Below are 16,570 nucleotides of genomic sequence, written 5' to 3'. Positions count from 1 at the left end.
AGAAGTAGATCTAGGCAATTCAGGTCGAGAACAAATCAGTTACTTTTTTTAGAGAAGGTATAGATCAGAGAGACCAACCCAGACCCCAAAGATATAATGATCAAACAACAGAAGGGAAAAGAAGGAGGGAAAGTCATAATAGATGAAAAATAAAAAGCAACAGAGGTAAACAAAAATCAGAGGAGTAAGAGACAGAGAAATCAAAGAAAATTGTAAATGGTGATAAGGAGCCCGTAATACATGATATGAAGGTGGTAAATTTGTCTTATATCCAGCTAAATGAACATCACATCCAACTACTACAAAAAGAGCAACCTTTCTCCCCAACATCTTCAATGAATGAATTTGAAGTTTATAAAGATCTCAATATTTTTTGCAGAAAGTTCTTTTCAGTTTCTGGTATGAAAGGAATGACTCTAATATGAGGGGGACAAAGAAGCCTTGAATAATCTAATCTCCCTCTTGGATGAGAATACAGTTAGTGAAACAGGAGAAGAACACTGAAAATGACACTCCTTTCTAAGCATAGATGGTTGAGCTTTTTCCTAGACCTAATCCAAAAAGATCTGGAAAAGGTCAATTGGAACATGGTATAGACAACTTATCTAAAGAGGAATATAAGCCCTAAAAGAACTAGAGGAGGCCCCAAACCTAGTCATAAAGAAGAGCCACAAGCGTGGGAATGTGGTTCTTTTGAGTATGTGTACTACCACATATAGAAACTTACAGGGAACTAGTGATCTGCCCTTGTGGATGCACTAAATTCTAAATTAAAGTTAGGGCTGGAAGCAGGATTGATCTCTAAAAAAGAAGCTGAGTACTTGTTAGTGGGGGACTACAGTATTCCAACCTTCTATATAATCCCTAAACTACACAAATCTTTACAAAAGCCCATCAAGGGTCCACTTGAAATGGTTAATCATCTTCACTCTTTCGTTAAATATACCAGCTATGTCCTTCTTAAACTCTTGACATTCACAGTGCCTATACTATGCCCTATTAGTCAGTATAGATGTAGAAACATTATATACATCTACCCCCCATAATTGGGAGCTTTAAGCGGTATCTTATTTCCTAGAAGAGGAACATCCCCACTTAGGGGCATACAATCAGTTCATAGTGGAATTTATGCTATGCCATATTTTTTGTTTTCCAGTTTTTAGGTACTAGTTATCAACAACTAAGGGGTGCCTCTATGGGAGTCCTGTGGGCACAGGCTTATGCATGTCTTCATTTGGGTCTTTGGGAAAAGGAGGTAGTGTATAGATCCGCGATGTACCTCAGCCGCTATCACATGTGGCTGAGGTCCATCAATGACGTTCTCATGGTATGGAGTGGCACTATTGAACATCTGGCCAAATTCTTTGAGGAATTAAATTATAATTAGAGAAATATTAAACTCACCTACTCCTACCATGAGAGGACACTGCCCTTCCTAGACTTACAAATCTCTATAGCAGTAACTAGAATCACAGACAAAACTTATTGAAAAGAGAGGGCAGCGAATACCCTCTTGCAGGTGCAAAGCAACCATCTCAGTTCCCTGATCCATGGAATTCCAACTGGTCAATTCCTGTGGATCAGGAGGAATTGTTCCAAAAATCAGGACTTCAGCAATGAAGCCATATATATGTATCAACTTTTTAGGGAATGAGGATGTTCCCATAACACCATAAGAAGAGCCAGGAAGAGGGTGGGTAAGTGTAAATGGGAGAACCTCCTCACAAATAAATGAAAATGATGGTAAAAAGACGGAGCACCCAAGAATCAGCACTAGATATAGCTCCCAGTGGCATCAAATCAAGGCAATTTTTGAAAGGCATCGGCACATCTTAACTAGATCTCTGCTTATTGTGGATATAGAGGGACCACGCCCTTGAATGACTGCGCGTAGAGCCTGTAACCTCAACGATACCCTGGTTCATTCTGAGTACCAAAGAACCCCATGTTGGTGAACATGTAAAAAAGTATCAAGAGGATGATGAGTGTCCCCTGGCAGTGCATTTTGCCCAGTTCCATCAGGGTGACCCCAGAGGTTTAGGAGTGAAGGGTATTTATGTTCTAAAGTTCCCAACTAGAAGAGGTGATTTTGACACCATATTTCTTCAGAAGGAAAAAAATTTGTATTTCTAGACTAGGAACTTTAATTCCTAATGGCCTCAACAATGAATGCAGTTTACAACCCTTCTTGGATGTATGATGTTTAGCTCCTTTAGCTGTTTAAATTAAATCTTGGAACTTCTTGAGTTAATGAAATATCAACTGCATTTAATTTGTAACGAATCACCTGTCAGATGCCCCCAAGAGAGTATCTCTTGAAGATGGATCTTTTCTTAGCTTTTTTGTCCCTTTATCCTTTGTAGCTAATGATGTATGCTTATATTAACCCCCATTGCTGTAATTTATTTAAAATCCAAAATATTTGATCTGTAAGCAAGCAGTGATATTTTAGCTACAATAGTGTGATGAATGTGGAGGAGAAATGGTAATTCATCCATCTTGTGGTAAAACGGTATTACTACATCTAGGAGATGGTATTTAAAGATGGTGCAGGTAAAACCCTCCTCGCTGTGAGGAATTTAGCGGTGATTGGCTAACAAAATGTGTCAGTGAGGCGTAATCATGCCCGTGACATCTTTCCCAGGATTGTAGCTGTGGATATGTGCAAATGACCCGGTGGCTGTTGAATACATGAAGGATGTTTTGGACAGTAGGATTCGGGTGCTGTGTGGGTGATCTTGGATCTGGTTTGTTGTGATACAATGGAGTGGGATGCGGTAATCATAATTGATGTGGTGAGATATATATTTTTTTTTATCCCATCTATGGTTATATTTTAGACCCATAACTCCACCAAGCAGTTCCCTGGACTCTTCCCTACCACTCATTCACCCAGGCTCATATCCTTTCAATCAATCAGCATACCTCCACTGTCATGTAGCAGTAACTTCTACTTAACATATGTACTTTGAGAAAATTGCCTGTTTTATAGAAACAGAGAAGGTTTACTTAATCTATGCTACTACCCCCAGCGGGGATCATTTAGACATTCATCATCGATCATCTACCAATATCACCCACCGCACAGCCACACTCTAACCTTTTTTCATTGCTACAGTACACAGACCCAGTGGCTTGTATGGAGTAAAATCAACCAGTTGGTATACAGCCTCAGGTATATGTTTCCCATTACTAATTGAAGTCATCTATTGCTCCCACCCTGGCCTTTTATGTTGGTTAGCACCTTCCAGATAATTTGTAGAGTGTTTGCCTATGTGTATTGACATGTGTGCAGCTGCCAGTACCTGAACATAGACAATGTTGTCTTGTTTTTAACCATTGCTTTGGTGAAGGTAATCATAAAATTTTTGACCTTTTAATGTTCAATATTTTTCAATAAAGCTGTAATGTTTTACTACTCATCTGAGTGCTTTACAATGTGACTTTCTTGGTAGACATTTTGTCTTTAATTTTTCTGCACAGAGCCCTGACCTCAACCCTAATGAACACCTTTGAGCTAAATCAAGATACTGATTGTGAGCCAGGTCTTTCTTCTCATCCGACATCAGTACCTGAATTCACAAGTACTCGTTAAGATGAATGGGTACACATTCCGAAAGACACTTTCAAAAATCATATGGAAAGCTTTCTCAGATGATAAGAGGCTGTCATTGCTGAAAAGGGGAGGGGAGTTCTATAATATTGCCTATGATTTTCAAATGGGATATCTAACAAGGTGCCTTGATAAAGGTGGGATGCACCCCATAAATATGTCATATGTACAATTAAACACTTTACTCTTCGTAAGACCTGTGTGCCTCAGCTAAGGCAACATTGTCTATATACAGTATATTACCTATACAAAGAGCACTCAGGCCCCGTATAAAGGTAGGCACCCCATCTGTGCATTTGTGTTATATCCCAGAAGAGATGGATTCCTTCAGCATTAAAGGTTGTGCATACAGGCTCTAGTATTGCAAATACGTGTGTGTGTGTGTGTGTGTGTACAAATGTTACCTGTGTATACTAGACCCAAATACTATATAACTAATGTATTTATTATACTGCCTTTTTCAACTGTTGTGCATGTGGGGTTTTCAAGCTAATTGAAACCCTAGAAGTATCCACAATAACTCCTAAACTGTTTGATTGTTGCATGTATTGGAGAAGGAAATAATAAAAATACAGTATGTACAGTATGTTATTTAAGCTTAAATATTGAACAGTGGTGTATCCTTGGTATAGTATTTTCAAATTTTTTTTTAGTCTATAAGAAGAGTCCATTTTAAAGATCCCACCGGGGAAGAAGTATATTTTAATGAGAGAGGAGATATGTGCACAATGTATCATATTTATAGTTTTGGAATAAAAATGAGTCTTCAACGTATATTTGTACATATGGCAAGTTATAATGCATCTTCTTCTGATGGAGAGGAACTTGTGTTTAATTTGGTTCCACCAATCTGGAAAAATGGTCAGGTTTGTGTTTTCACTTGACCTACATAGATATATTAAGTATTGTAGGAGCTTACTGCTAATTCCCTCCAACATACCTATAGACCAGTGATGGCAAACCTTGGCACCCCAGATGTTTTGGAACTACATTTCCCATGATGCTCATGCACTCTGCAGTATAGTGGAGCATCATGGGAAATGTAGTTCCAAAACATCTGGGGTGCCAAGGTTCGTCATCACTGCTATAGACCTAACACTTAGCCCTTGTACACACGGTCGGAGAATCCGTCGGAATGTGTCCTATCGGACCGTGTTGTCAGATAATCCGACTGTGTGTGGTATGCATCGGACTGATTCCGTCGGAATATCCGTCAGACCCAATTTTCCAACATGTTGGAAATATTTCCGACCAACTGGGCCGATCGGACATACTCCGATCATGTGTAGAGAATTTTAATCGGACCAAGTGCCGCGCATGCTCAGATCAAATTCCTACATCAAAGCTATTGGCTACTAGCCTGAATGTAGTCCCGAAATTACGTCATCACGTTCTGAAAGATCGGATTTTTCGCCAACTTTGTCCGACCGTGTGTATGCAACAGTTTCGGACAAGATCCGACGGACAAAATCCGATGGGCAAAATCCGACGGATTTGGTTGTGGAAATTTCCGACCGTGTGTACAGGGGCTAAGATGGGCTGCATTATTGGACAAAAGGCATGTGCAGTGCATTTAGGCATTCCTTTCTGTCTTGAAAATAAATAGTGATTGGATATAAGCAGTAATAAACCCAAATGGAAAATATATAATATTATATGGATGTGATGGCTGCATTTATTTTCTTTTTTTTTAGGCTTTTCTGGTGATCTGGCCAGTAGCACAATTCCCGTCTAATGGCCCATACACACTATCAGTTGTTCTGCTGGGTTTTTCCTTCAGATTTACCAAAACCATATAATATGAGGTCAAACCTTAGGAGTTTCAATGTGTATGCAATCAGGCAGGCCCTTGCACTACATGGTTTTGGTAAACCTGAAGGAAAAACTAAGCAGAAAAACAGATAGTGTGTATGGGGCTTTAGAGTGGATGAGCATCAGAGACGTCTTTAGACAGCAGTGTAACCAATCTGAGAAGAGCGTAGTGTTTGATGCCCTAGCAGATTTTGGCAAACAAATGAAAGTTGCAATATAATACATTTTTTATATTATATATTTTTTTTTTTTTTTTGTGAGGCCACCATTATTTTCCAGCACTGCCTTAACCCTGTTGGCCATGGAGTTCACCAGAGCTTCACAAGTTGCCACTGGAGTCCTCTTCCGCTCCTCCATGACGACATCACAGAGCTGGTGTATGTTAAAAACCTTGCTTTCCTCCACCTTCCGTTTGAGGATGCCCCACAGATAATCAATAGTGTTTAGGTCTGGAGCCATGCCTAGTCAGTCCATCACCTTTACCCTCAGCTTCCTCAGGGGTGCACTACTTTTTGTGAGATACTGAGATATATATATATATATATATATATATATATATATATATATATAATGTCTAAATCGCTGGAAGCAAAGTGAGTACACCCCTAAGTGAAAATGTCCAATTTGGGCCCAATTAGCCACCCCCCCCCGCGCGGTCATGTGTCTTGTTAGTGTTACAAGGTCTCAGGTCTGAATGGGGAGCAGGTGTGTTAAATTTGGTGTTATCGCTCTCACTCTCTCATACTGCCCATTGGAAGTTCAACATGGCACCTCATAACAAAAAACTCTCTGAGGATCTGAGAAAAATAATTGTTGCTCTACATAAAGATGGCCTAGGCTATAAGACGATTGCCAAGACCCTGAAACTGAGCTGCAGCATGGTGGCCAAGACCATACAGTGATTTAATAGGACAGGTTCCACTCTGAACAATCCTCGCCATGGTCGACCAAACAAGTTGAGTGCACGTGCTCAGCATCATATCCAGAGGTTGTCTTTGGGAAATAGACGTATGAGTGCTGCCAGCATTGCTGCAAAGGTTGAAGGGGTGGGGGGGGATTCAGCCTGTCAATGCTCAGACCATACGCTGCACACTGCATCAAATTGGTCTGCATGGCTGTCATCCCAGAAGGATGCCTCTTCTAAAGATGATGCACAAGAAAGCTCACCTATGGCTTCCCTTTGAACAATGGTATGCTAAAAGACTTACCTGACAAACCTTTGAAAATACTACTATAAATTCAGTTTGAATTGTTACAACACATGTATTTATAGTGATGCTCTCTCCATCCCCCCCCCCCCCCTATATTTCCTTTATTCCCTTTTATTTTCCGGCTTCACTCAAATGTTAACCATAGTTCAAAGTGAGTACCTTGTTCCGTGCTATGTTGAAACGAATATATATAACTGTAACAATGGCTGCACTTATTTAAGCTTGAACATTTCCAAGTTTCTACTGCTGTATTATTGAAAAACTCAATAAAAATCTATTTGAAAAAAATAAAAATAAATAAATATTAGAGGGACATGAGCGATGGGTGGGGATCTGAGCTGAAGCCTGTCTTTCATTTACTTTACATCAGAGTTTAATACATTGTGCGGTGTTACTTGTATGCTATGCTATATGTTGGACTGAGATGTGCTCTGTCTCTGACAGCATCTGGGTACAGAGTGCTGATCTGTTGGGGCTCATTTACGATTGCTTCAACTTTAACACCCATTAAAGTGACTACCACTTCAACACGCATTTTCTATGTGTTTTTGATGCTGCTGCAATACTTTTTTTGAAGCTTTAATGAAGCTTGGCAAAAGCCCTGTGCATTTTGATTTTCTTTTTGTTTTAAAGGGGTCCAGATGAACCCCTGCTCAGTAGTGTCCCCAGCTCAGCAATACCTCCAACTCATTAGAGCTGATCCTCGCTGATCCTCACTCAGCAGAACCCCAGCTCATTAGTACACTTGTTCAGCAGATCCCTGGCTCAGTAGTACACCCACATCTTCCTATGCCCTACTCAGTAGTAACCCAAAGCTCTGCTGATCCTCTGGTTTGCTGATCTTCCTCTCTCTTTAGTTTCCGCTCACCTCTCAATGTATTGCTCCCATGCTGCATTCCACGTGTGACATCTGCAAATTTCTCCCACCCTGGTCCCCCAGCTCTGCTAATTCTCCACCACTCAGTCCTTTCTCTCTCCAGTTCCCACTCACCTGCCTCTGTATTGTTCCTATGCTGCTCATCATGTTTGACATCTGTTAGTTTCTCCTGCTTTGGTCCCCCAACTCTACTGACTCTCTGCAGCTCAGTCCTATCTCTCCAGTCCCAGCTCACCGTCCACTATAGAGTTCCCATTTTGCACATCACATGTGCCATCCGCTAGTTGCTTTGCTCTAGTTTGAACCCCACTTACCTTTTTTGCTGCTCCATGCTTCACACCATATGTGATGTCTGCACCAGACATTCCCAGAACATATACACATGAACCAGAAGGGACTACTGATGATGTTTTTCTGGTTTATTTGTTGGTTTCTCAGTGCATCCTGGCATAGCTCATACCTGCAAAACAAAAGGAAGCCAACTCTGAATAAAACCCCCTTAAATACCGCAGGTACTGTTAGCAAGCATTGCGATTCTTATGGAAGCTTTGGAGATGCTTTAAAGCACCAAGAAAGCGACACTGGGTATCATTTTTGAAGCAAAGCAAATGCAACAGTGTGAACTAGACTGTAAGCTAACTGTTTTAAGTAGTAAGAGGTGCTTTGTTGGCATTCAGAGTGATTTAAAAAAAAATGTGTGCAATTCCACATTTCGAAGTGTAAATGTTACCTCTCAGTCACAGAGGTATTGTTACAATATATTTTTTTTAATATGATTGTTTTTTTTAGATTCCGGTGGCTACGTGCTCTGAAGACTGTCCTTTGGGTTCCAGAAGAGTGATGAAGAAGGGGATCCATCGTTGTTGCTTTGAGTGTGTCCAGTGTCAAAGGGGGGAAATATCCAATGAGACAGGTGAAAAAATAATCTTTTCATAGTTATAATATTATTATCATCATTTCTTTTAAAGCCGATCTCTAGGTTTCATTTAATTTTAAATAGTTTGTTTAGACCAAGCTAACTACCAGTTGCACTGGCTGTGTGGAAACTATGTGTAAGCAATATGGAGTATGTAAACTATATGGAGCCTCACCTACATACAGTAAAGCAATGTATATAGAAGGATGAGCACTTTTTGTTCCACTCTTGAAACAAAATTGAGTCGGAAAGAGGGCTGCTAAACCATTCACAGGTAGGTTTTGGGAAATAACTAGTATAAGTATTGCCTGTTGTCTCCCTGCAGGTAATATTTACCCATTGCTGACTTATAGGGGATGACTTACTAAAGGCAAATAGAGCCAAATGAGGAGAAGCTGTGCTGACTTCCATCATTCAATCACATTTAAGCAAAAATGCTTTTTCTAAAAAAATTGTCATGACATGATTCGGTATTCTTTGCAATGGAAAATGTCATCTCATTCACTAAGCTCTGGGGAAAATACCTATGTCAAGTGCAACTTCACTTGCAAAGTGAACATCCTATTTGCCTTTTGTAAAACAACCCCACAATTCAGCACTGTGTCTCTGTGTTTGTGGCCATGTTGGCAGAGCCAGGACTATTGTTTCCTCATGTCAAAGCCAAGGTTAATTGACAGTTCCGTCCCATCTGTCACAGATAGCGATTACCACCACCAGAGGTTCTAAAAATCCCCTATTTTATCCCCAAAAAATTTAACATCCTAGCGACTAGTACCTTATTAGAACCTGCTAACATTAAAACAAAAGAAAACTCTGCTGTCTCTTTCTATGTCACAGATTATTTCAAATGATTCCCAGAAAAAGTATATGAACTTCTCAGTAAATAGTTTTTATTACATTTTTACAAATATAAAAATCTTACATACTTTGCAAAACAATTTGCAAATTGTTCATAAAAATGCAAAACATTCTCAAAGTACACATAAATATATATAAAATACATTAGGTACACAAATGGATCTATTCTGTAACATAACATAACATAACATAACATAACATAAATACAGAAATGAGTCTATACCGCGGCCTATACTCTTAATTTTCCTGGGCCATCTAAACTACCAACAAGATAACGGAGAAAAAAGAAAAAAAGAGAAGCCTGGGAGCAGGCCCATTCCCCCATCTCCACTCCTCCAAAGGAAACAAAATTTATATATATATATATATATATATATATATATATATATATATATATATATATATATATATATATATATATATATACACATATACACACACACACACACACACACACACACACATACAGTATATACATATATTATATACACACACACACACACACAATCTCTATGTGAAAAAAGATTACCCCAAATCTGTACCCCCACAAGCCCGTGTCTATTTATTTTTTTTATTTTTTATAATTCTTTATTTCTTTGCAAGAATACAAAACAACATCATTAATCAATGAAGTACAACATAATGCATTCCTGCCCTTTTTATGAACAAAACAAAAACAAGACAGTATCAGTACAATATCCAATACAGTATATAGTATCTATTCCTCATAGTGGTCCAACAAAACAAAAAAAAAAAAAAAAAAAAAAAAAAAAAAAAAGGGGGAAGAAGGGGGGGGAGGGGGGGAGAGGATCAATCCCACCCACCGGCGGGTTTAGTTTACATTACTCAACCAGCTCACCTAATCTTCAATTTCTTCTCCAATCAGCCTCTTCCCCTCCTCTGACTGTAAAAAAATGTCCCATGGAGCCCAGATTTGTGCTATGGCTTCCCTTTCCTCAGAGGGCATAGGGATCAAGTTCTCCATGATCCCAATTTTCCTTACTTTGTTTAACCATTGTGAGATTCGCGGTGCTCCCTTTTCTTTCCAACAAATGGTTATGCAGCTTTTAGCTGCATTCACCAGATGGCATAACATTGAATTCTTATATCTCTCTAATGGAATATGTATACATTGTAATAGGAAGAAAGCCGGATCTTCCTCGAGATGATACTCAGTAAACAATTGAGAGATTTTCTGAACTTCTTCCCAAAACTGTCTAATCATTGGACAATACCAAAAAATATGGGCAATAGTGCCTCTCTCCTTACCACATCTCCAACATTTATCTGATGTCTCTGGAAAAAAGGTATGCATTCGTGATGGAGTATAATACCAGCGCATTAGTACTTTATAATTTAGTTCCTGTATCTTAACACACCTAGATGATTTCAAAGTCAAGTGTATTATTTTCTGACGTTGAGTCGGGGTGAAAGTTTGTCCGAGATCTCTTTCCCATTTATCCAAACTCACTATGCCATTATCCTCCAAAGGAGAAATTAGCAATGCATATATTTTGGAGATAATATGGGAAAGGGACTCCTTATTCTCACAGTACTTTTCAAACTTAGTAAGTGGCCGATCAAAATCCTTAGCCGGTCCTAAGGTATCCAAAAAATGTTTAACTTGTAGCGCCTGCCAGAGGGGTAATTCATATTGTCCTCCTGGTTGCATTAGCGTTTCTATTGATGGCCATTTTTTAGATCTCAAAAAGTGTAATGCCTGGAAACAACCCTTCTCTCTTAAATTTCTAAATATACCTGGTTCCATGCCAGGCGGGAATAGTGGGTTCCCTAGAATAGGAAATAGAGGAGATTTAACTGTTGAGATTCTGGGATTCCGCACTACTTTTATTCCCATCTGGAGCGTAGGTCCTACTAAGGGATGAGCTCTTAATATAAGAGGTATAGCTGTGCCGCACCACAAGGCTCTATCTAAGGGGATGGGACTTACTTGTTGTTCCATAGCAACCCATCTTTTACTGTCTCTATGGCAGCACCAATCCACAATTCTACCCAACTGGGTAGCTTGATAGTATTTATATAAGTCCGGTGCTGCCATTCCACCCGCTTCTTTAGGCATAGTTAGTAATTTCCTGTTAATCCTAGGGTGCTTACTTGCCCATATAAACTTTGTAAAGATTGTCCGAATTTTGCTAAAGAAGGCCAGTGGAATCCGGATTGGTAGTGCCTGAAACAGATAAAGAAACTTAGGGACTATATTCATTTTCAAAATATTACTTCTTCCAAACCAGGAATGTGAGGATTTATTCCACTCATTCAACCTTGTAATAATTTCCCTTAATAAGGGTGGAAAGTTCAATGCGTATGCATCTATTAGGTTAGGTGGGATCTGTATCCCTAAATAATTCAGCGCTGTGGCTGTCCATTTAAACTTGAAGTTATCCTCTAAATTTTTTTGAATGGGATTCCCCAGTGATATCCCCATCGCCTCTGACTTACCATAATTTATTTTAAAATTAGATAGAACACCATAGTGCTCAATTTCCCCCAATAAATTGGGTAATGATATTTGTGGATTAGAAAGTGAAAATAATAAATCATCTGCATATGCTGAGAGTTTATATTCCTGATCCGCTATAGAGATACCTTTAATATCGGGGTTCCATCTTATTCTATTTAACAGAGGTTCTAATGATAGTGCAAATAAAAGAGGCGACAGGGGGCATCCCTGACGTGTCCCATTAGATATTGGAAAATTTTCAGAGTTTATCCCATTAACCTTTACCAGTGCCTGTGGCTTTGAGTATATTCCTGCTATCCAGTCCAACATTCGATCCCCAAGGCCCATCTGCTTTAAAACTCCTAACATAAAGGACCAACTGACCCTATCAAAGGCCTTTTCTGCGTCTGTATTAACAAAGATACTCGGCAGCTTCCTCTGATTTACATATTGAATTAAATTCAGGACCTTAATTGTGCTATCCCTAGCTTCACGTGTGGGGACGAACCCCACTTGGTCCATATGAACCAGCTGCGTCATAAACGGTTCTAGGCGAGCTGCGAGTATCTTTGTAAATATTTTGTAATCCGTATTTAATAATGATATTGGACGGTAGCTACTGCATATTGATTGATCCTTTCCTTCTTTTGGAATAAGTACGATATGTGCCCTTAATGCTTCTACAGGTGGAGGCCTGATTTTCCCTTGTATGTTAAATGTTTTAACCATATGAGGGACAAGTTGCAATTGAAAACTTTTAAAATATTGCAGAGAAAATCCATCTGGACCAGGAGCCCTTCCTTGCCTCAACATCTTTATTGCCGAGGTTACTTCTTCTGTTGTTATTGGTAATTCAAGTTTTCTTCGTGCTGAAGATGACAATTTCGCTAAGTGTGAGGATTCAAGATATTCCTCTAGTGATGAAGAGGAAGAGGAATGGGGGGGAACTGGAAGATTATACAATGAAGTATAATATAACTTGCAAAGTGAACATCCTATTTTTCTTTAGTAAAACAACCCCACAGTGTCTTATTCAGCACTGTGTCTCTGTGTTTGTGGCCATTTTCATAGAGCCAGGACTATTGTTTCCTCATGTCAAAGCCAAGGATGATTGACAGTTCTGTCCCATCTTTCACAGATAGCGATTACCACCAACAGAGGTTCTAAAAATCCCCTATTTTATCCCAAAAATTTTTTAAAATCCTAGCGACTAGTACCTTATTAGAACCTGCTAACATTAAAACAAAAGAAAACTCTGCTGTCTCTTTCTATGTCACAGATTATTTCAAATGATTCCCAGAAAAAGTATATGAACTTCTCAGTAAATAGTTTTTATTACATTTTTACAAATATAAAAATCTTACATACTTTGCAAAACAATTTGCAAATTGTTCATAAAAATGCAAAACATTCTCAAAGTACACATAAATATATATAAAATACATTAGGTACACAAATGGATCTATTCTGTAACATAACATAACATAACATAACATAACATAAATACAGAAATGAGTCTATACCGCGGCCTATACTCTTAATTTTCCTGGGCCATCTAAACTACCAACAAGATAACGGAGAAAAAAGAAAAAAAGAGAAGCCTGGGAGCAGGCCCATTCCCCCATCTCCACTCCTCCAAAGGAAACAAAATTTATATATATATATATATATATATATATATATATATATATATACACACACATACACACACACACACACACACACACACACATACAGTATATACATATATTATATACACACACACACACACACAATCTCTATGTGAAAAAAGATTACCCCAAATCTGTACCCCCACAAGCCCGTGTCTATTTATATTTAGTTTCAGGGGAGGAGAGATTCAAATCTCCCTATCCCCATTATTATCCACCTTCAAATTGTGCAAAAAGAAAAGTAAAAGAAAAAGAAGAATTACTATCCTCCTTCAAAATTGTGCATGAAACAAAAAAAAACAAAAAAGGGAAAGGGGGGGGGGGGGAATCATATTCCCCTCTCCTTCATGCGGAGGGGGGGGGGGGCAGAGAGAGGGCATCAGGAGGCAAGCCCCTAAGTACTCCCTCCATTCCCCATAATTCCCAAATACATCGGGGACTATTTAAATTCTAGCCATTTCTTCCAAGTACCCTGAAATCTTGTTTCTGCTTCCCCTTGAAAACATATTAATTCTTCCATTATCGTCGTATGATCCTCACATATGAACTTCTACTAGAGTATCATATCTAAGTATAGTTTGCACCTATATTTATTTTAGTTTTTTTTCAAAATGCATATGCCTAGATAAACCTCAGGTATTATTAGAATTATTAACTTTGTGAAAAAAAAAACTATTCTGTAGATAAAACAGAATTTCGATTATATGATGGAGTATTTACAACTTTATTTCACTGAACCAGACAGTCCCAGGCTAAGAGTACATGGCTACAATTAAGCCTGTGTGGGTGAAATGCATCAGTTGGAAGTACTTAGATGGGGAAATACTCATGATATCATGACTGTATATTTTTTCCTGTGGTCTATTAGAAGTAAGGATGACTCAATTTCCATCTAGTATCTGACCTCCAGTGGAAAAATAGTTTAGCTTTGGAGTGGAGGATGGTCCTCGTCTTCCAACTGTTTGTAAACATATTGTTTGAAATAAAGGTACTGTAGTCGTTTTTTACACTATAGACTTTCTCTTTTAGATAAAGGTTCATGTCATCAGTGTTCAGAAGATGAGTGGCCAGAAAACAACCAGTGTGTACCAAAACCCATTGAATTTCTGTCTTATGAGAATGACCCGGTTGTTCTCACAGTCTCAGTTATTTCTGTATTACTCTTTGTTAAAACCTCTGCTATTTTCTGTGTCTTTATTGTATTCCGAGAGACTCCTGTCGTGAAAGCTAATAACCAAAACTTGAGCTTCATTCTCCTGGTCTCCATCATGTTGAGCTTCCTCTGTGTGTTTTTGTTTTTGGGTCGCCCTGGACCTATCAGTTGCATGTTTCGACAGACATCCTTTGGAATCATCTTTTCAGTAGCTGTTTCTTCCATTCTAGCCAAAACTACTATGGTCTACATGGCCTTCAAGGCCATCAAGCCTGGAAGTTTCTGGAGAAAATATATTGGAGTAAAAATACCCAACTGTTTAGTTCTTCTTTGTTCATTTATCCAGGTTTTAATTAGCATCATTTGGCTATTGACTGCCTGTCCATTTCCAGAAACTAACACTGACCTATATACTGATAAAATTATTATTCAGTGTAATGAAGGATCTATGCTGGCATTCCCCATACTCCTGGGTTACATGGGACTTCTAGCAGCTGTGAGTTTTCTTGTGGCTTTCCTGGCCAGAAATTTACCAGACAGTTACAATGAGACCAAATACATCACCTTCAGCATGCTGGTGTTCTGCAGTGTCTGGATCACTTTTATCCCAGTCTATATGAGTGTTACAGGGAAGAACACTGTGCTTGTAGAGATATTTGCTATAATAGCTTCTAGTTTTGGAATTTTGGGTTGTATATTTATTCCCAAATGCTATATTATCCTGGTGAGACCAGATTTAAATTCAAGAAATAAATTAGCAAAACAAACCAAAACCTGACAATTAGTTTTCATATTGAATTTATGTTAACAATTACATTGAATTTGAAAGGAAATCCACCTCATCATTCTCATTATGCATAGAATACGTGAGCAGAGTTTTCAGTAAGATTGATTAGGCAAAAAAATAAAAGTTATTAAGATTTAATTAAAGATGTATTATTGTTCTTTTTTTAAGTAATACATTTATTTAAACTGTTAGTTTGCTTTCTTTATTTAAGAGACGATAGAGAAATATGTAATATTGAAAGGTGCATTAAACAAACAAGTAAGATATAAAAAACTCAATTGCAATTTATTAAGCAGTAAGCATTTATACCACTATAATAAACATCTATCTTGTTCTTTTACACTTTACACTTGTTCTACCAATGATTAAAATGTCACATTCATTTTTTATAACTCTATAAAAAAACTCTATAGATTTTTTTTTTATATACCTCTATATTTATTGGACAAAATCATAACTGAATCCAGTTCAAAGGGTTACCTTTTCTGAATGACACCGTATTCACTCTATAAATCTTTTTAACAATTACAATATGGCTATCATTTGCTGGGACACATTTTACCTGTCACAAAATGCCTTGCCCTTGCTGTAAATTATCCTCTTACAGGTTCTTAATCTTGGGGTTGCTATATCCAGCCATACTCCATATATATATATATATATATGTATATATATATATACACACACAATATCTCACAAAAGTGAGTACACCCCTCACATTTTTCTAAATATTTTATTATATCTTTTCATATGACAACACTGAAGAAATGACATTTTGCTGCAATGTAAAGTAGTGAGTGTACAGCTTGTATAACAGTGTAAATTTATATATACGTACTTCACCATTGGAGCCTACCTTTCTTTCCCTCATGAGACCCTTATGAAAACTATTGAACTACCAACACCAGTCGTGGGGGATAGTATTAACCTGCCAGGAGTAGGGATACATTTCCTGGATTTTTCCCTATCTTGCTGCTCTGCTGTTTACCTTACAGCAGTAAGGTAAGAGGCCACTCCACCTGGTGTGCTGTGAGCACTGAAGAGGCACAAGAGTTGTATTCACTGTTTATGGCACTTGTGATTCACGTCTGTATTATCAATGATCTATTTTACATTTTATTGTACTTGATTCTATTTATTTATGAGAAATTTGTTTGCACTTTATTATTGCACAACTGGAGGCTTTGGTTGGTTCTTTACATATGTGATTAT

General features: G+C 38.2%; 1 protein-coding gene across 2 annotated transcripts in view; it reads left to right on the top strand.

Annotated features, from left to right (window-relative positions):
- The window catches only part of LOC143975581 (extracellular calcium-sensing receptor-like), a 122,098-nt gene extending 106,635 nt beyond the window's left edge, over positions 1-15,463 (top strand). For both annotated transcript variants that reach the window (XM_077478045.1, XM_077478047.1), the window contains exons 4-6: positions 4,267-4,479; positions 8,303-8,426; positions 14,448-15,463. In XM_077478045.1, coding sequence (XP_077334171.1) covers positions 4,267-4,479; positions 8,303-8,426; positions 14,448-15,349 — 1,239 coding nt within the window. In that variant the 3' untranslated portion in view covers positions 15,350-15,463. The remainder of the gene's footprint in view (positions 1-4,266; positions 4,480-8,302; positions 8,427-14,447) is intronic.
- The last annotated feature ends 1,107 nt before the right edge of the window (positions 15,464-16,570 follow it).

This window comes from Lithobates pipiens, unplaced genomic scaffold (genome assembly GCF_037356315.1).
Source record: "Lithobates pipiens isolate NorthernLeopardFrog02 unplaced genomic scaffold, aLitPip1_a1.2 Scaffold_13, whole genome shotgun sequence".
NCBI classification, from domain to species: Eukaryota; Metazoa; Chordata; class Amphibia; order Anura; family Ranidae; genus Lithobates; species Lithobates pipiens.
Note: the sequence above shows the minus strand (reverse complement) of the source record. Positions and strands in the feature narration are given on the sequence as shown.